This window comes from Phialemonium atrogriseum (genome assembly GCF_030411735.1).
Source record: "Phialemonium atrogriseum strain 8032-3 unplaced genomic scaffold QBC33scaffold_10, whole genome shotgun sequence".
NCBI classification, from domain to species: Eukaryota; Fungi; Ascomycota; class Sordariomycetes; order Cephalothecales; family Cephalothecaceae; genus Phialemonium; species Phialemonium atrogriseum.
This window is the reverse complement of record NW_026848147.1, coordinates 697,260-715,630: the sequence shown is the minus strand read 5'-3', so window position 1 is coordinate 715,630 and position 18,371 is coordinate 697,260. Positions and strand designations below refer to the sequence as shown.

The 18,371-nt window shown below is 58.6% G+C and overlaps 7 protein-coding genes across 7 annotated transcripts; 2 read left to right on the top strand and 5 right to left on the bottom strand.

The window, feature by feature from the left end:
- Nucleotides 1-111: 111 nt before the first annotated feature.
- QBC33DRAFT_569230 (uncharacterized protein) lies at nt 112-1,146 on the bottom strand. The gene has a single exon (XM_060430534.1). The coding sequence runs from the start codon at nt 651-653 to the stop codon at nt 150-152; it is 504 nt and encodes a 167-aa protein (XP_060284407.1). The 5' UTR covers nt 654-1,146; the 3' UTR covers nt 112-149.
- QBC33DRAFT_47203 (putative vanilly-alcohol oxidase) lies at nt 873-3,045 on the bottom strand. Its single transcript, XM_060425200.1, has one exon. It carries the CDS (start codon nt 2,846-2,848, stop codon nt 1,076-1,078), a length of 1,773 nt encoding a protein of 590 aa, XP_060284406.1. The 5' UTR covers nt 2,849-3,045; the 3' UTR covers nt 873-1,075.
- Nucleotides 3,046-3,460: 415 nt separating this feature from the next.
- QBC33DRAFT_47215 (FAD-binding domain-containing protein) lies at nt 3,461-5,271 on the bottom strand. The gene has a single exon (XM_060425201.1). It carries the CDS (start codon nt 5,186-5,188, stop codon nt 3,683-3,685), a length of 1,506 nt encoding a protein of 501 aa, XP_060284405.1. The 5' UTR covers nt 5,189-5,271; the 3' UTR covers nt 3,461-3,682.
- A 1,799-nt stretch (nt 5,272-7,070) lies between these two features.
- Nucleotides 7,071-8,802, bottom strand: QBC33DRAFT_558353 (uncharacterized protein; the record flags this gene model as incomplete). Its single annotated transcript, XM_060429871.1, has 2 exons — nt 7,071-7,918; nt 7,977-8,802. 2 exons carry the CDS (start codon nt 8,800-8,802, stop codon nt 7,071-7,073), a joined length of 1,674 nt encoding a protein of 557 aa, XP_060284404.1.
- A 932-nt stretch (nt 8,803-9,734) lies between these two features.
- On the top strand, nt 9,735-12,002 carry QBC33DRAFT_585161 (uncharacterized protein). Its single transcript, XM_060431426.1, has 3 exons — nt 9,735-10,166; nt 10,241-11,238; nt 11,293-12,002. Exons 1-3 carry the CDS (start codon nt 10,139-10,141, stop codon nt 11,545-11,547), a joined length of 1,281 nt encoding a protein of 426 aa, XP_060284403.1. The 5' UTR covers nt 9,735-10,138; the 3' UTR covers nt 11,548-12,002.
- A 98-nt stretch (nt 12,003-12,100) lies between these two features.
- On the bottom strand, nt 12,101-12,669 carry QBC33DRAFT_450022 (arsenate reductase 2.1; the record flags this gene model as incomplete). The annotated part of the gene is made up of 2 exons (XM_060424545.1): nt 12,101-12,474; nt 12,555-12,669. The coding sequence occupies 2 exons, from the start codon at nt 12,667-12,669 to the stop codon at nt 12,101-12,103; spliced, it is 489 nt and encodes a 162-aa protein (XP_060284402.1).
- A 1,141-nt stretch (nt 12,670-13,810) lies between these two features.
- QBC33DRAFT_577816 (nucleoporin POM33) lies at nt 13,811-18,292 on the top strand (the record flags this gene model as incomplete). Its single annotated transcript, XM_060431014.1, has 7 exons — nt 13,811-13,881; nt 14,141-14,364; nt 14,447-14,993; nt 16,000-16,089; nt 16,221-17,676; nt 17,707-18,003; nt 18,278-18,292. 7 exons carry the CDS (start codon nt 13,811-13,813, stop codon nt 18,290-18,292), a joined length of 2,700 nt encoding a protein of 899 aa, XP_060284401.1.
- Between the last annotated feature and the right edge of the window lie 79 nt (nt 18,293-18,371).

Below are 18,371 nucleotides of genomic sequence, written 5' to 3'. Positions count from 1 at the left end.
CGTGCCCCCCCCCCCCCCCCCGCCCCCCCCCCCCCCCCCCGCCCCCCCCCCCCCCCCCCCCCCCCCCCACTCCCCCACCCCCCCCCCCCCCCCCCCCTTTTCCCCGGGGCTCTCGTAATGGCTCTCGTAATGGGTCCCCCGTCAATGCCTCACAGCGGCGTATACGTCGGTGGCGGCTCCGGAATCTCCAGCCCACTCGCAGTCGAGACCGGGGTAAGGGGCAGCATCTCCCCGGGTTGTTGGTCTTGCGCCTCGATGTCGTCGTCCGCGGCGTCATCTATCGTGGAGCAGCAGCCAAGGTGCTGCAGTCCGAGCCCCATCAAGGTCAGGGGCCATAGCAGGCCGAGGAGTGTTGCGGTGAAGAGCCATAGCCACCTCCGTTGCGGGGTCAGGCGGCCGATTCTCCTCCTCAGCAGCGCGCCGTATGCTACTGCGATGGCGATTAATGCGTACCCGAGGACTTGGAGGATGATGAGCACGATCATGTGTGGCTCTAGGCTCGCAATCATGGCTTTGAGAGGCCGTGGCCCTCGCTTTAGGTGTCTCTGGCCGTCTTGTTCTTGTCTTGCGGACGTGCTGTCGCTGTTGAGATCTGGGGTAGGTTGTGGGAAGATGAATGTCGACGGATGGAGAGGAAAGGTTCTCACGAACATAGTACTGTGGGAATGACAGCCTGCCTTTCCGAGGTAAGAATAAACCCCCCATAGTCGGAGTTTAAAGTCCTAGGTTTGAGCAATGGGACTGCAAGTTAGACTTTGCTGGCAGTGCCACTGTACTTGATCATCCTGCCATGTAGGAAATAAACTCGTAACCACCGGTTGTCCGAGCCGCTTTGCATTTTCCGACTTCAAGGTTATCACACTAGACCATGTTCGGTTGTCCTCTTAGATGAGAGGGGGTAACCGGTGCCATCCAGAGAAGTGGCGGGAAATAACCTTGACTGTCTTGTCTCTAAGTACTAAGTTTAAGGACAAGTCATGCGCTCTGCAACCTTGTCCCGACATCAAAAGCATGGCGGTAGTCAAAATCAAAGCTGGTCCCAAACAAGTTTTGCACTCATGGGCAGACCTCCAGGTCATGCTTTAGGCCCGATTCTATCCATGTCGACGTCCTCGGCCCCCAGCTCCCACCCCTTCCCCCTATACCTCCTAGGCCAGATACCATTCCGCCCCGGCGCCAGCACGCCGTTGGGGTCCAGTGCATCCTTGATAGTCTCATTGAGCCGCATCAGCGCGCGGTCGCCCCAGCTGTACGTGGCGGCGACCTGGTCGGCGAAGAGCAGGTGGGTCCTGTACTCGCCGAAGCCGCGCGCCGCGCACTCGGCGATCATCTCGCGCATCAGGCGCACGGCGCGGCGCTTCTCGGCGGCGTCGGCCCGGTCGTACACGATGTTGGCGATGTAGTGGATCTCGCGCCCGGCCACGCACAGCGTCGGGAACAGGTCGAACCCGTGCCGCGCGTGCGCCGCGGCGATCAGGTCGTGCACCGTGCGCGCGTCGCGGCCCCGCGTCGGCGCGATCGGCGAGAAGAAGAGGTGCGCCCCGTTGGGCGTCCAGTTGAGCCAGTCCAGCTCGCGCAGCACCGGCACGCCGGCGCACACGAGCGAGCGCGAGTGCAGGTAGTGGTCGGCGGGCACGTCGGACGGGAGGAAGAACCGGGACCCCGGGATGCGGCCGAAGGCGGCCTTGATCACCTCCAGCTGGGACTGGATCGTCTCGGCGGGCCCGTACTGGGTCCCGTAGAAGACCCACGAGCAGTCGCCGAGGGGCAGTTCCTTGGCCGCCGAGCGGACCTCGTCGCGCGTCATGGGGCCCGCGCCCGAGTGGAAGGACGACTTGGGCCGGCCCGTCACGTTGAGCTCCTGGATGGCGTGCCGGAGCTGGGGGATGTTGCCTAGGATGCGCTGCTGGGCGAGCGGGCGGATGATGTCGACGATCTGCTCAAAGTCGTCGTCGTGCGGGAAGGTGAAGCAGTACGACTGGTTATTCGTCTCGGGCATCAAGTGGAACCCCATCTTGGTGACGATGCCGAAGTTGCTCTGCGAGAAGATGCCGTTGACCGACGGGCCGAAGGCGTGCTGGAAGGACTGCCACGTCGGGTTGTCCTCACCGTCGGGGCCGGGCATGGCCCCCATCCCCGTCCTCAGGAGCTCGCCGCTAGGGAGCACGATCTCCATGCCGCAGTGGTTCGCGAAGTGGTCGCCGTACGGCGTGTATCCCACCCCCCGGTCGATGGCGTTGCCGAGCACGCTCCCGCCTCCGAGGTCGGGCGGGTCAATCCACAACGGCAACTTCTGCCTCTGGATCTCCTCGTAGAGCTTGAAGTACGTCACCCCGGGCTCGACGACGCAGCTGGCATTCTCGCCGTCGATCTTGAGGATATTGTGCATTCGGCGACCTAGGTCGATCACGACGCCGCCGGGGACCCGTGGAGCTGCCCCTCCGTAACCCACATTTCGCCCCAGGGAGATGGGATATATCGGTATGCCGTATTGGTTGGCCCAACGGACGATGATCTGCACTTCTTCCGTGGATCCAGGAAACACGGCAGCGCTGCTGACGAGCTCCTCCTGGTCGACGATGTGGAAAGCATCATGGGTGTTGGGGTGCTCCAGATACCACCCGTCGACCAAGGCCTTGTCGTTAACCTCAACGTTATCGGGCCCGAGTTTGCCTCTCAAGTCCTGGATGGCGGACTCGAACTGCTCAAGCGTTGTATCCGGGGGCAGACGAACGCCGTGTTTCCGCGGTTGGCTGGCCGGCAGGGTGCGATTCCCAAGTAGGCGCGCCCGGCATTCTGCCGCTTCTTTACTCAGCCGCGATGGGACGCCGCTATACGTATCCTCCATGTTTGGAGTTGGAGGGGGTTTAGCTGATGTCTGATGTCGTGGTGCGGTAGCAAGTGTGTCCCAATACTGACCTTGCCTACAGAACCGACAAATATTCTCAGGTGTGTCGGCCAGATACCTGACAACGGAAGACGGTTAAAAGGAAGGCACATCTTGCTCATGAATGGGTTCTCTAAAGTCCGATGGGTTGCCATCATCTGCAATCCCCCCGCATCCCATCCCCGCTCAACTCCCCACACTTTGACACGGGAGGTTCGGGGGTTGGCGTTAAATCGGCAGATGGTTTTGGAGTCCTTCTCCGCAGTTGCTTATCCGAGAATTGGTACCCCACGTTTTGTGGGATGTTTTCCTCGGACCTCACGCCGCTTTAGCCTGGGCTTGCTAGCCTAGAAAATGACCGCTTACACCACCAAGCACTACTTCCTGGGAGGCTGCCCACCACGGAGTCCGCCTGAACAAGACGACTACTTAGACACAGAGCTGCCCGTCGCCCCATGTCTATACTGTTGTTTGACTTATCGTCTCCATGAAGACTCCTCTGCGTTTCCTCCCCGCTCCCCTCACCGTCCTTACTGGCCACTGCTGTTGCCAACCCCCTCATTGCTGTCGGCAGGGTTGTCGGCGTTAGCGTCGGCGTCGGCATCGCTCCTCAAATGCAACGGGCCTGACCACTGCAACATTTGAATGAAGCCTAGCCTTTGGTAGTCCCAATACGAGCCATCTATTGACGCATTGCCCCTGGCAGTGACGGTTGCGGCTGTGACTGACGTGGTCATTGCCTTCCACCAGCTTAGAACATTCGATATCGAGTCAAGCCAGCCGCCATGACCGGTCTCACCTCTCGCCCGCCTCCATGGCCTTCCAATACCTCCGATGGATCCGGTAATCCCCGCTCCGAATAGCCGACCAGATCCCCGCGAGCCCGGGAAGCGGCCACAGGGCAGCCAGCCGGCGGACCCACGACGTGCCCCGCGCCTTGCGTGCCTTGTCGACGTCGACGTGGACCTTGTCGTAGAGGCTCGGCAGCGAGGTGGCCTCGTACCGCCGGCGCAGGCCCTCGTACCAGGCGCGGTCGTACAGGCGCCAGAACTCGCCCTCGGTGTAGTACGTGTGCGAGTAGAGCACCTTGCGGCCGCCCAGCTCGGTGAGCCGGGCCTCCAGCTCGCGGTTCTGGCGGACGAAGGTGTCCATGTCCCTGGACGCGGCGCCCCAGAGCCCGATGTTGAGCATCGGCTGCGGCGACCCGTCGCCCCTTTCGTCCGTGGTGAAGGGGTGGAACGTGGGCGCTGTGGTGGCGCGGAGGGGGCAGAGCCACAGCGGCCAGATGCCCAGGTCCCGGGACGTGTACTCGATGAAGTCGGCGGCCGTGTCGTACGGCAGCGAGAGGTCCTGGACCATGGTCCCGAAGGACATGTTGCTCCCTTGGAGGGCCCGGTATAGCATGCGCGTGTGCATGAAGTCGTTGAGGAACCACCTGGTGTAGCGATTGAAGGGGACAAAGGAAAAGTACTTGAACGCTTCGGCTCCAACCCAGAAACCGCCGCGGTCGTAGCGGAAGAGGTACTCGGCGATTGGAATGTGGTCTGTGGAAGGAGCAGTTTGCAGCGATTTTGCCTCAGCGTGGAGGTAGAACCACGGATCCCACGCGCCGCTGAATGTTTGCGGCTTTTTGGTCTGAGGGATATCATCCGTGAGCTTGCCCGTCATGACGAGGCCGTGAGTGTTAGAGAAGATGATGCCGTCGACGTAGTCGTTCTCTGGGTTTTCGGTTTCCTGCCGCACGGCTGCAATCGTTTCCGGCACGGTTGCGCAGCGGCGGTATGCGAGCTCGACAAAGCGCCTCGCGGGGATGAGGCCGAGCTCCAGCTTTGTGGTGATGCCTAGGGTGCCGGCCGTCCCTGCTGCGCCGCGGAACAGGTCCGGGTTCTCCGACGGCGAGGCCTTGACGACGTCCCCGGTCGCCAGCACCATCTCGACGGACTTGACCGTCTGGTCGAAGTAGCCGTACTTGAACGAGCTGCTCTCGCCTGCGCTGCCGGCAAAGCCGCCGCCCACGGTGATTCCCGGGAACTCCATGACAACGGGCGGGATCATGCCGCGGGCGAGGGTCGCCCGAACGAGCTTGTCCATGGGCACGTTCGGCTCCACGATGGCCGTTTGCGACGCCTCATCGACCTCGAGGACGTTGGAGAGGGCGCTGATGTCGACCACCCGGCCGGAGTGGCCTGGCCGGGTGCTGTTGGTGGAGCCGTGGAAGACGCGGAACGACTCGCGCCGGAAGAACAAGGCCCTCACGGCAGCCGAGATGTGGCTGACGGCGGCTTCGTGAGAGGGCGCCATCTCGGTGGTGAGGGGCAAGGGGCAACGAGGGCGGACAGCCTCGGGCCTTGGCGAGATGAAGATGGCGACGACTTATCACTGAACAGAACTGCGCAGGTGGAGGCCAAAGCGTAGAAACCCGGAACGGAATGATGAGATCCCAATTTTCATATTTCTCGGCGGGCGGGCTAGCTTGTGCGGGCCGCGCCGACTAAAATTCCCGTGTCATGTCGACTCCTCCTCCAATCCGAGGCTTCCGTTCTGGGACCCACTTTGTCACTTGCCCCAAAAGCTTCACGTATCATTTGCTTACCTACCTTGTAGCGAAAGGAGGTGCCAGCTTCCAGTTCTTACCTTGGAGCTTGTCCTTTGGCTGTATCTTCTCTTGGCTCGTATGTAACGGCACTACCCAAACCTCTATCAAGACGTTTCCAACCCAGAGGACCGAAATAGTCGGCACTCTACCAGTAGCCTGCAGGGACAAACATGCCTATTCGCATGGGGCCTTTCCAACCTTGGTTCTAAATCCAACAGAAACTCGTTCTACATCACCACTACTATAAAAGAAGACGACTCCAAACTTATCACATATTAGGGTCTAACACTAACTATTTTAAACAGAGTCCATATTAAGAACACTCGCATAGAGTTGTCCATGTCGTGCCCTGATCATCCTCGCATGCCTAGGCGAGCCCTGGTGTAACGGTCTCAAGGCAGTAGTATTGCAACTGGCTAGGCCACTCTACGAGTACATCAATCTTGAGGAAAGGAAAGGGGGGAAAAAACGAGAGATCCTGTCAGGGCCGCGTTCCCTGACCAGTAGCTAGGTGTAGGCCCCTGCGTGTTGCCAGGTCAACCAAATGTGGTCCCTGCGCTCAACAGATGAGGCTGGGAGGCCACTTCCGGGCGCAGCCCGTCACACTTATATATTTCCCGGCCTCCCAGGCCCTTTATGTGGCACGCTATGAAAAATAAAATAAGAGAAGAAGGTTGCAAGACTACTCTATATTTGTTGTTTCTCATCCCTGCTGTGAACCTAGAGCCATCAATAGAATGCCTGGTGGCCGCGCTTTGTTAACCATGTATATGAACTCTTCCATATTATCAATCCTGGCATTTGTGACCCTATCTGGCATGTTTACGTAGGATATCCTGTTCTCAACATACCAACTCAGCTGCTTCTTAAAACTGCGCTGCAATAGAATCTTATATAGTGATGCTACAAATGGACCGCTGAGAAGAGTAGAATATAATTTCCCATGTCTTAGTATAGCCTCTGCCAAGACAATTTCAGCAGCCTGTCTAATATCCAAGTCTGGGTCATCCAGGCACGCTACCACAGCCGCGACAGTCTCGCCAGCTAAGCTGGACTGCGCCTTTAACACGTCGACGGCAGCCGATCTGACATGCCAATGCAGGTCATCCAGGCACGCTATCACGGCTGCAACGGGCTTGTTTGTCAAGTCTGGACGGGAACGCTGTAGCATGCCCAGGACCACACTCTTCCAAGGTGTAGATTCGCTATTTGCAAGCCAAGAAGGTGTTAAATCGATGATGCTTAACGGGATTCTCGGTTGTGTTGCTAGGGACTTTATAATTGTGATTTTCACATCAGACCCTCCTTGTAGGGTGTCAAGGAGGACTTGCTCCGGAAACTCCACTTCGCTTACCAGGCGGTCAAATATTTGATCGAGATGCCTTGACTCAAACTCAATTGTATCGTTCTGCAGTCCGGCAAAAGCAAGGCTCTCTAGAAACAACTCGTTTCTGGCGAATTCCTCAAGTTTTGCCCGACTAGCCGATTCGATGTGACCCTCTGTCACCAGTTCCCCGTCGTGTTTCTTTCTCAACCGCAGGATCTCCTTCTTCCATAGTCTTTGATCGATGGCTTGATAAACGGCGGTCATGGTGTCAAGGTTCGTCCTGGAATCAACGCCTGCGCTTCAGACGCTCTTAGCACAGACATTTTCCACTCCATGATATCTATGATCTTCACCTCAAGCCCAGACTCGGCACCTGTATGTTCCTTTGCGGCTGCCCTCCAAGCTTCCATGACCTCCTCGTCTGGGACAAATACAGGGTAGGTCTCGATCTTCAGCTTTGCTGGACCAATTCGACCCCCACGAGCCAAGCACTCACTACGATTCACATCGTAGAAGACATACAGCGTGTCGTTGTCAGGAGTAGGCGGGTGCAGCACAAAGAACATAGAGTGGAGCATTGGCATGCGGCCCGCAGCCCGCGCAGCGGCTAGCAGCAGAGACATGGCGGCGTCTTGGTCTAGTTTATCGCGAAAATAGTCATTTTTCTCGTCGCCTGGGACTGGAATAGTCTCTGAGACGTACGAGTCTCCGTCTTCTTCCGAATACTCTGTGGCGTCTGGTCGTCGCATGTAGCGCCACTCGCCTGACGGGGCAATGGCGCCTGGGTCGATCGAGTATTGCTGCATGTTTGGCCAGAGCAGAGGACGATTGCTGTCGCTGCTATCGTCTCCTTTCTGCTGCTGCTTGTCCAATTCTCTATGTTCTAACGGCCAAAGGACCTCTGGGCCAACGCTGGCCTCTAGATGGAAGCTGGTGAGGCGATGGGAGAGCTTGTGCAGTGCAAGGCTTAGCTTGTCGTTGTTGTCCTGGTCTGCTTCATCTAGAAGGCTAGGGGTTTGGAAGGAGTGGTCTGAGGGCTCGCGTCTTTCGTAGGAGAGATTGAAGTTTTGGAGGGTAGAGGGCAGTATTTGTAAAGCGTTGGCAAAATCTGTATATCTTTTGGTTAGCCTGTGCCTTCTGTCTGCCTAGCAAATGGTCAAGCCTACCTGCTCTTAACTTTTTCCTAAGTGCTGCATCCCTCTTCTCGTTGTCAAAAAGTTCCCAGTTTATACTCTCTAGACTTGATATCCTTGACGCTATAAGACACAGCGCCCGTGGTGCAAACGTCCGGTGGGCTCTCCTGGCCTTGACGTAGAACTGTGAGATGCAATTCAGCTTAGGCAGGGCCTCTGCTAGCCTTAGGTCGAGATACGAGCTCTCGTAGCGCAGCTCGAAAATGTCCTTGGCCCTGTCAAACATGAGAACACTGCACCTGTATTTCCTTGCCTCCAGGTCCTCGACGTCACTAACACACCGGGCGCCTAAGGAAAGGAGGATACGAGGGCGATAACCGCTGTCGCCGCCATAATCGTTGTTATTAGCATCCCTAGGCACAGCTGAAGCTGACGCGGGCGTCGAAAGCAAAGCGAAAACCTTCCGGACAGCATCGGTGAATGCAGCGTCGTTACCAGCCCTCTCAGCGTCATCCTCAACCCGGCCCCGCGCCTCCTCGTCGTACGGCGGCAGAATCACGTCGACATAGATAGAGTGGACGAAGCGACGCACACGGTCGGGTGTCAGGGCCTGCGCTGTGAGGGGCGATGCCAGGCGTGCTGGGTTGAGCGTGATGTGGGCAAAGGTTATGGCCTCGATGCGCTGCTGCCACGCGCGCGACACGGTGGCGTACGGGGCAAGGGCGGGGCGGTCGTCGCTACCATCGTCGTTGCCGTAGTTGCAGCCGTCTTTGCAGCCGTGGTTGCAGCCGTGGTTGCGGCCGTCCCCTGCGAACTGGGAGATTATATTAGCAGTAATCTCCTGCGGCAGGCGATCCATCTCGGGTTGGAATTATCTTTGGCCTTGTTCGGTGGTACGATTTGACCATGTAGGCTGCCCATCCCATTCCTCTCGTTTAGCGTTGGTATCTGGGAAGGTGAATAGGGTAGGTCGGCGTTGATGGCATCAGAACTGTCTGGCGTGAAGTGTAGTGGGGTGGGAGATAGATAACCACATGGAGTTGCATGTTCCGGGCGGGGCTACTTGTCAGATTGAGGCGTCCGTTTCGGTCTTATTGGCTGTGTTTTTGCTGCGCGTGCCTGGGCAGTTTGCTATTCGTGCCTGGGGTCTGTGCGCCACAAATGGTGCCGGGCCGCCGGGAATTCTGACAGGTGCTCCTAACTTTCTGGTGGCACCACCACTCAACTTACACGCCAGGCAATGGAATTGAACGCCGCGCTGGCGGTTGAATTGACCGCTTTCCTGGCGATTGAATGGAAGTTGCGCCGGCGATTGGATTGAACATCAGGCGATTGAGTTGAACGCTGTGCCGGCAGCGCTGGGCCACCGGGCGTCACCAGCTAGACGATTGAACTGAACATCAGGCGATTGAATCAAACGCCAGGATTGAACGCTGCCCAGGCGATTAATTAAACGCAATTGCCTACGTGTAGGTAAGTGGTGCACTACTGGCGTTCAGTTCCATCGCCTCGCTAGTAGCCCGACGCCCAACGTTCAATTCAACCGATGGCGCAGCGTTTATTGCAATCGCCGGCGCAGCATTCAATTCAATCGCCTGGCCGGTGGCCCAGCGCCTGGCGGGCTCCGGCAGCACAACTGTCAAAGGTCCTGGCGGCCCGGCACCACCTGTGGCGCACAGACCCCAGACAGAATAGCATGTTGCCCAGGTACGCCCAGCAAAACCCCATTGGCTTCCGTTAAAGCGGCGGCAGCTCGGCCCACTCGCTGTGTACCTCGCAGATGTGGGTGAGGATGTAACCAGACCTCCCCGTCTTTTTCCAGTCGATCATAAAGTGTAAAGTATGGCTATAATTCTTAACCTCCCAGCAAGACGAGACACTCGGCCATGGCTATCGATAATACATCGTGTTGGGGATTGACGTTGGACACTCGGAGAGACGCCTGTCTCGTCTGCCGATACGGTTGGCCAACATATCAACACCAGTGCCGAGCCACTATTGTCGATACCCCTCACGGAGCTCATGGAGCACATGGAGCTCAGCAAGTGCCGCCAACCGGCCGTTGCCGGCCGTTTATTTATTAATATCCTGGCATCCTTTTAGTTTTCTTGCATCCCCTGACTACCGAGCCTTGATATTCTACTAGTTTATATTGAATATTCGCAAGTGTCATTCTCCTTTCTTATTGATCAACGATGTCTAAAAACACGGAGCAGATAAAAGGTGTTAAACCCCCCTTTTCTCTCTTACAAGTCTCTCTAAATAAAAATGTCTGGACCCTGCTAAACCCATCTAAGTGATTGTCATCGGGGCAGGCCTGGGCGGTTGCGCCACCGCCCTAGCACTCAAGCACCACGGACATGAGGTGGTCGTCTTCGAGCGGCTGAAGCAGTTCAAGCGCCTCGGCGACTCTCTCGGCTTCGGCGAGAACGCGCTGAAGCTGCTCGACCGCTGGGGCGGCAAGGAGCTATACCACCAGCTGACCAGCATCGGCAACCAGGCCGAGGACATGCAGATCCGGCGCTGGCACGACGGCAAGATCCTCGCGCAGCAGCCGCTGATGGACATGGCCGGCTACATCGGCCACCGGGGCGACTACCACGAGGCGCTGCTGCAGGCCGTGCGCGACGCGGGCATCGAGATCCGCACGGGCTGCGAGGTCGTCGCCTTCGACGAGGACGCGCCCAGCGTCACGCTGGCCGACGGCGGCGTCGAGACCGCCGACCTCATCGTCGGCGCCGACGGCATCAAGTCGCGCGCCAGGGAGCTGGTCCTCGGCTTCACCGACGCGCCCAAGAGCTCCGGGTACTCGTGCTGGCGCGCGTATTTCCCGGGGGAGCACCTGAGGGAGGACCCGCGGTGCCGCGACTTTGTGGACCACGACTGCGTCAACATCTGGATCGGCGACGACACGCACCTGGTCCAGAACACCCTCCGCGGGGGGAAGGAGTTCAACTGGATCATCACGCGGAAGCTCTCGGACGAGAAGGACCTGGAGATCAAGGAGTCGTGGTTCCAGGACGGGGACATGGACGAGGTGCGGGAGCACATCCGGACCTTGGACCCGCGGATAGCAGCTGCCCTCGAGAACACCGAGGCATGCCTCGACTGGAAGATCTGCTACCGAGACCCCATCCCGTCGTGGGTCTCCAAGAGCCACAAGGTGGCCCTGGTGGGAGACAGCTGCCATCCCCATCTCCCGACTAGCGCGCAGGGGGCCAGCCAGGCAACGGAGAGCGGTGCCGTCTTGGCCGTGTGTCTGAAGCTGGCGGGCAAGGGGAACGTGCCGCTTGCCGTAGGTTTGGCCGAACGTCCCGGGAGAGATAAAATGGGCTAATGTGATATGCAGACCCGAACGTACGAGAAGCTCAGGTTTGCTCGGACGAGACTCAGCCAAGGAAATGGAGAGGATCTCCGTGATCGGTGGCACAACGCTCTCAAGAACCTCGACCAGGGGGGCGAGATAGACCCGGAATCAGTGAAGATGAGGAACAGATGGCTCTACGCCTATGACGCCGAGGCAGACGCCAACCTCCGCTGGGCCGAGGTGTCAAAGCAAGTGGCGGAAGAGCTGAGGACCGGGAAGATCACACCACTCTGTTAGACGGTAATAGTTTAGAAGGCTGGCATTTTGTAGGTGAAGAATAGAGTTGAAGGCTACTCATGCTTGCGAGCAGCGGAACCGGCGAGCTCATCGCGCGCCGCAACCCATCAAGCGAAATAAAATAAAACTCAATATGCCGTTTCCGTTTGCACCTGGAGAGCCGGCGAGGTCAGCAATGGGAGGGGGGGGGGTTTGTCAGAGCTGACGGGATCTGAAGATGCCGAGGATAGCAACTGCTTTCAGATGACCGATCCGAATTGTAATCAAGCCAATAACAGTACGACCATGGTCGGGGTCGGGGTTGGGGTCGTGATCGGGGTTTCAGGGAATCCAAGTACCATTTGAGGCGAAATGGCATTGCTAACAGACAGCCCTTTGAAGACTAGCCCACCCACCGAATCCCATGTTGGTACCATCAGGGGTAAAGAGGCTGCTAGTAGCTCATCATGGTGTAGCTAACCAGGACGGGTGGCATGGTTTCCCAACGCGGTTTTTGGGGGAACATTCCTGGCCGAAAGCAGCGGTTGGCTTGACAGCAACCTCCAGGCCGGCCTCAACCCCAATAGCCGTCCTGCCAGAGATCTTTGCGATATCCCGTGGTCAACCTCTCGTCCTCGCCATGCACCTCCTGCCAGCCCACGAATCCACGATCCAATACGTAGACCCTCTGCACGACCTGTGTCTCTTTCTTCTCTCCGTCCTTCTGCTCGTCGGTATTGCTCGAGGCAGCCTGGCCACTGCTGGGGAACATGCGCTCCCGCTCGCGGATATACCTCAGCGCGGCCCCCGGGCCCCGCTGCTGTGAGAGCGCGCAGTGAAAGACGACGGTCTGCCTGTCCTGCAGCTGACGGACAAGGGTCGGCAGCATGGCGTCGAGACGGCCGGACGGGATGTTCTGGGAGCCCTTGATGTGGCCGCCGATGTGGTCTAGACGTCCCCAAAGCAGGAATCAGCAATCAGCATCCGTAATAGGCATCTCCCGGCCTAGAACACGCGGGTTTTCTCACCGTCATCCCGCACGTCTATAATCGCTACCGCGGGGTTGGAGGGGTTCTGCTCGGCGAGGATGAGCTCGGCCAGGGCCGCGGCCGAGAGGCGCTGGAGAGTTCCGGTAGTGGCCATCTGGCGAGATAGATTCGTGAGAAACGGAGATTCGTAGGGTTAAAGTGATAATGGCCGTTCGAGGAGGAGTATGGGGAGGCCTTTTAAATAATAATTTGTAGCCCAACTGAGTGAGGACCAGAAATGTCGGTTCAAAATATGTCGCTCCCAAGCACCTGCCAGGGCCGGGTTTGGCAGCTGCAAACGGGCCACTGCATCCGCGTCACACCTGAGGAACCATCACAGTCAAGGACAATACAGCGAGTCTCGGGATGTTGCAGATCGAAGGGTGGACAATGGCATGTAAATCAGCCATATCTGCATCGGATAGATCTAGATTCCCTAAGATCGGTTACACGGGCCGTATTGGGGGCTGTTTCAAATGGGAGGCATCGGACTGGGGCTAGATTGATTTGTCTGATGTTGTTTGCTCGAGCTCACTAACAACCAAGGTCAAATCCCCAAGGATCTAGGTACGTCGATAAGCTCAGGAAACACCTTCGCCGGCGTTTGCCCCCAACCAATCACGATGTCATTATCGATCTGTTAATGTTGCGGCAGCATCCATGGACAGATAGGTAGCTGCTGTAGGTAGGCGTGGTATCTGCGTAATCATGCTCCCGCAACAGCACGTGAAAACGCCTATTTTGGGAGGCATGGTGATTGGTGGAGGTTGCCTCGATGACGAAGCCAAAAGCTACTGAACTGTGACGTGGGGAGGGCAGTGCCGCTATTTTTTGTCGAACACTTGAACGGCTGGTCACATTATTACTGCAGGAGGTTCCTTCGCATTCCGGGTTTTGGTTTGATCGTTTGACCCAGAGCTAGCCTTTTCGCTAGTGAAGCCCAGCCCACAAGTTGATTGTCATCGCATCACGCAGACGTCAACCAAACCAGACCCCACCCCTGCCTGATACCCCCCTACCTAGCTGACCTCCCCACTCCCCGGCAATTGACGCACCGACCATTTCCAAAATTCCCACCTCCAAACAGCCAGCCACCTCTGGCCACCTAATCGAGCTTTCCGTCACCGCGAAATAGGTAGACAACCTCAACATCTCCAGACTGACAACCCGACACCCTGACAACCCGGCCCAGACGCTCCGCACCCTCGCCTCTTGCATCTGCACCACACTTTAAGCTAACCAGCATTTCTCCCATAATGGCTCCTCCGGCAGCAGACCTGCCCCTCGGCCAACGGATGGCAAGGCTGGCCCAGACTCTGCAGTGTACGTGGAACTAACCCGAGTGCATGGGTCCTCGTTCTAGCTACGGCCCTGCTAACGTTCAGCTCCTCGACATAGTTGTCTGGTTTGCCGGGTATGTTCTCGTCTTTTCCTAGCTCTTCCTCCTCGAAACTGTCTCCTGCAACAGCGTGCTCTGGCGCCAAGGGATCTATCTCTGTTGGAGATGGCACAAGCTCGGAACCCTGCAGCTTCACCGACATCCTTTGAGACCCAGTACCGCAGTGCTGACAACGCACGTGTCCCAGGCATTTGACCCTAATACTCTCCCTTTTCCGATACTCGCTGTCATGGCTCCGCATGAACTACTACTCCGGAATGGCCCGGTTTTCTTACCGCCTCACCTTCATCGCCGCCGCTGTCACGTACGGCATCGTGGTCTACAAGACGTGGCGGGCTCGCCAAAAGACGGGCGCAAAGCAGCCCGGCGGTGCTCTGGGATATCTGTCTGACGAGAACATCCAGTATCTGGGTAGGTCCTTCGTCTTCTCCCTCTTTCCGCTGGAGCAAGATTGGCAACTCGTGCAGCCCCGCTAACCTGGCTGAATCTTTAGCCATGGCCATCGTGTGGCTCTTCATGCCCCAGTATCCCCTCGCCATGCTCCCCTATGGCATCTACTCGGTATTCCACGTCGCCACCTATACTCGTGCCAACCTCATCCCCACGATTGTACCCCCCAAGGTCATCGCCCCCGCCGGCGCTTCGCCGAACGGTAAGCCACAGTATGCGACTCATCCGCTCGCCGATTCAATTGGCGGGTTCGTCAAGCAATATTACGACATGTCCATGTCGGTCGTCTCGGGGCTCGAGATCCTCTTGTGGGTCCGCCTGTTGTTCTCCGCCATCCTCTTCCAGCGCCGCTCGTGGATCCTCCTCGCCGTCTACACCGCCTTCCTCCGCGCCCGCTTCTCCCAGAGCAGCCACGTGCAGAACTCATTCGCCCAGCTCGAGGCCCGCGTCGACAACCTCGTCGGTGCCCAGGGCACGCCGCCGGTGCTCCGCCAGGTCTGGGACGGCGCCAAGGGCGGTGCGAGGCAGTTTCACTCGGCCACCGACGTCAACAAGTACGTCAACGGCACCGCTGCTCCCAAGAAGACGTCGTAGGGGGCGTTCTTTGGAGGGCGAGCCGATGGACAATACTCGACGGGAACGGCTTACGATGCGGATACGGTAAAGTCGCAATGAACTACCCGTGACAGGGTGATCGAGCGACAGGGCGAGCGAGTGTAACGAGACCCCCAATCGCCTCACGACAAGCGGGGGCACACCTACAAGCGAATTTGGAGGGGGGGCCAGACGGGAGATGGGAAGATGGAGAAAGGGGGGGGGGTTGCGTTGGAAGGGAGAGGAGGGGAACAGGAGAGAATGGCACGTGTAACACCGCTGACGAGACTTGGGGAGGCAATGAATGAACAATGAACTAGGCTCGATACTCTCCTAATAAGGTCTTGCTTGCTAGGCGTTTTCTTACTCTCCTAACCAGCTTATATTTCTCTTACAAGAGCTTCCAGGATGCGTAAGATAGGATGGGGTGACGTTTCCAATCGGGTGGCGTGCTGCTTTTCCTCATCTGCTTGACCCCTTTTTTTGGTCTTGTTTATTGTCCTTTCCTGCTGCCTTCTCCCTCCTACACTTCCCTCCTGCGGATGACGATGTTTCAGACAGGATTCTACGCATTTACAGAGGTGGGTAGCAACTACCTCGCCACTCAAGGAGGTAGTAGGTAGGGTAGACAACCAAACTCGATATTACCGTGCAGGTGGTCTAGAACGGCAAAGTGCTTTATCATCGTCTCTACCTACATAGTAGTAGACGGGAGGCAGCGTAGGTAGTGATTTGTGACAAGGTCATGCGAGGGATGAGCGGCAGGATGCAGGGGGGTTCCTTCTTCTGCAAGTGTGGGAGGGCTAGGTAGGCGCCACACCAGTCTCTAGCGACGCTTATCAATGACGTAGGTCGTTAGGGGGGGTCCATGTTTGATATACCCTGAACCAAAAGCTGGTGTTCTCGCCCATATATGGATGAATGAAACCTTTCTGTTGACTTTTGACACGCCTGAGTCCTCGAAAGTTTTCTTACCAAGTTTCCCTGCAAGCAAATGACAAGTTTACTGCGCCAAATCGTGGCCGGGCCCCGCTCCCAGCACTCGGAGACGGGCCTTGACCTCTGCTATGTCACCTCTAACATTATCGCGACGTAAGTTTCTTTGCCTGCACCAACCCCTGCTTCCACCCCTCTCCCCCAAAAAACTCCAGCCAGTTCCCCCTCTTCGCCCACCCCAATTCCTTGACGGCCAACCAACCAACAAGCTGACCCCCCGTTTCCAGCTCCGGCCCCTCCCAGACATACCCGCAGCTGGCATACCGCAACCCGCTGGACCGGCTAGTCGCCTTCCTCGACGCCCGGCACGGCGACGGCTGGGCGATATGGGAGTTCCGGGCCGAGGGGACCGGATACCCGGACGAGGCCGTCTACGGCCGGATCCGGCACTACCCGTGGCCGGACCACCACCCGCCACCGTTCGCGCTCGTGCCCATGATCATGGCCAGCATGCGGAACTGGCTGAGCGGGGGCGCGCTGGATGGCGGAAGGGTGGAGGACGACGCGGGAGGGGATGGCCACGACGGCGACGGCGACGGCAAAGATAAGAAGAGGGAGAAGACGAAAACGAAGAAGGATGACAGGGTGGTGGTCGTGCACTGCAAGGCCGGCAAGGGCCGATCCGGCAGCATGGCGTGCAGCTACCTCATCTCCGAGTGCGGCTGGGCGCCCGAGGACGCGCTCGCGCGCTTCACCGAGCGGCGGATGCGGCCGCGGTTCGGCGCCGGCGTCAGCATCCCCAGCCAGCTGCGGTGGATCAGCTACGTGGACAGGTGGACCAAGGGCGGCAAGAGGTTCGCGGACCGGCCCGTCGAGGTGCTCGAGGTGCACGTCTGGGGCCTGCGGCACGGCGTCAAGGTGTCGGTGGAGGGCTTCGCCGACGAGGGGAAGCGCATCGAGGTCCTGCACACGTTCACGGGCGACGAGCGCATCGTCGTCGAGGCCGGCGCGCCCGGCGGCGCGGGCATCGTCGATCTGGTCTCCGACATGGCTGGGTACGGCATCGCCGGTGCCGACGATGACGACGAGATCGTCGAGGATGCAGACTACCGGGGGATCGCGCGCGGTCAGGGGATAAGGGCCAAGGGTGACAGGACGCCCGAGAGAAGCAGCTCCAAGGCCTCGAACGGCAGCTCAAAGGCATCGTCCTTCTTCCTCAGGATGACAAACTCCATGCCCAAGGCCACGTCGAGCAACAGGAACGTCACCGGCAGCCCCAACAGGCTCAGCCGCCACGCCAAGAGCAGAACTATCACCATCCCAGACTCCCCCGCCTCATCGCCAAACCCGCCCACCACCCCGCCTCCCACCGAGGCGCCCGGATCCCCCTCGGCGACCTTCGCGTCGGCCTCGGAGCCCGGCGGCCAGGCCGTCGTCTTCCGCCCGCGATCGCCGATCCGCCTCGCCGGCGGCGACGTCAAGGTCGCGCTGGAGCGGCGCAACCGGGCGCCGCGGCTGGGCGACGGGTGGACGGTTGTGACGGCCGTGGCGCACGCGTGGTTCAACGCCTTCTTCGAAGGGGGCGGGGCGGAGGCGGAGGGGGCCGCCGGGGCGCCGGACGAGAGCGGCGTGTTCGAGGTGCCCTGGGAGGGCATGGATGGGATCAAGGGGTCGAGTAGGAAGGGGGCCAAGGCGTGCGATCGCGTTGCTGTTGTGTGGAGGTTCGTTGGGGAGGGGGAGGGAGTCGGCGCCGGGGGGGCTGGGGGTCAGGAGGTTGTGGGCGAGCCTGCGCTGGGGGGCCCCGTGCCGCAGATGAGACCGGCGGATTGGAAGGGCGCGAATGAGGTGGATCCCGAAGGGGGGAAACGCCTGGGTCTCCGGGCGGAGGAGCCAGACAGCGTGGCGGTTAGTAAGGCGAGTAGTATCAGGAGTCAGGAGGGGGCTGGAGGGGAAGGCACTCAGCCTGGCCCTGGTGCTGAATCACAGGAGGATGACTCAATTAAGGGAGTCAAGACCAGTGGCCCGTCTGGGGAGGAGATCCTGGATGAGCCTCTAGGGGCCGAGCGCGAGGTTATCGGAACTAAACATGGGAAGGAGCAGGAGGGAGAGGATACGGGTCAAGGTAGGAAGGGTGACACAGGGATTCCGACGGCTCAGAAGGGCTTTATTGTTGAGTAATCTAGCGTATCTAGAGTGTTTAAAGCACTGTCCCAAAGCATCACTCAGGGCCTGTCGTCAAATATCGTACAACAACAAACAGCCTTATGCATCACGCATGGATTGCCCTCAAAAATCCCTATTGTTGGCAGAGTTCCTAAGCTGCCGCTGCTTTAACCTGAGCTAGCCTGAGCTGGGTTGAGTCTAGTGATCCTTGATTTGGTCACCTCAGCTGAAGTTGCCCCAAGGAGGAAAGGAGTGGTGATACACTAGGCCAAGTT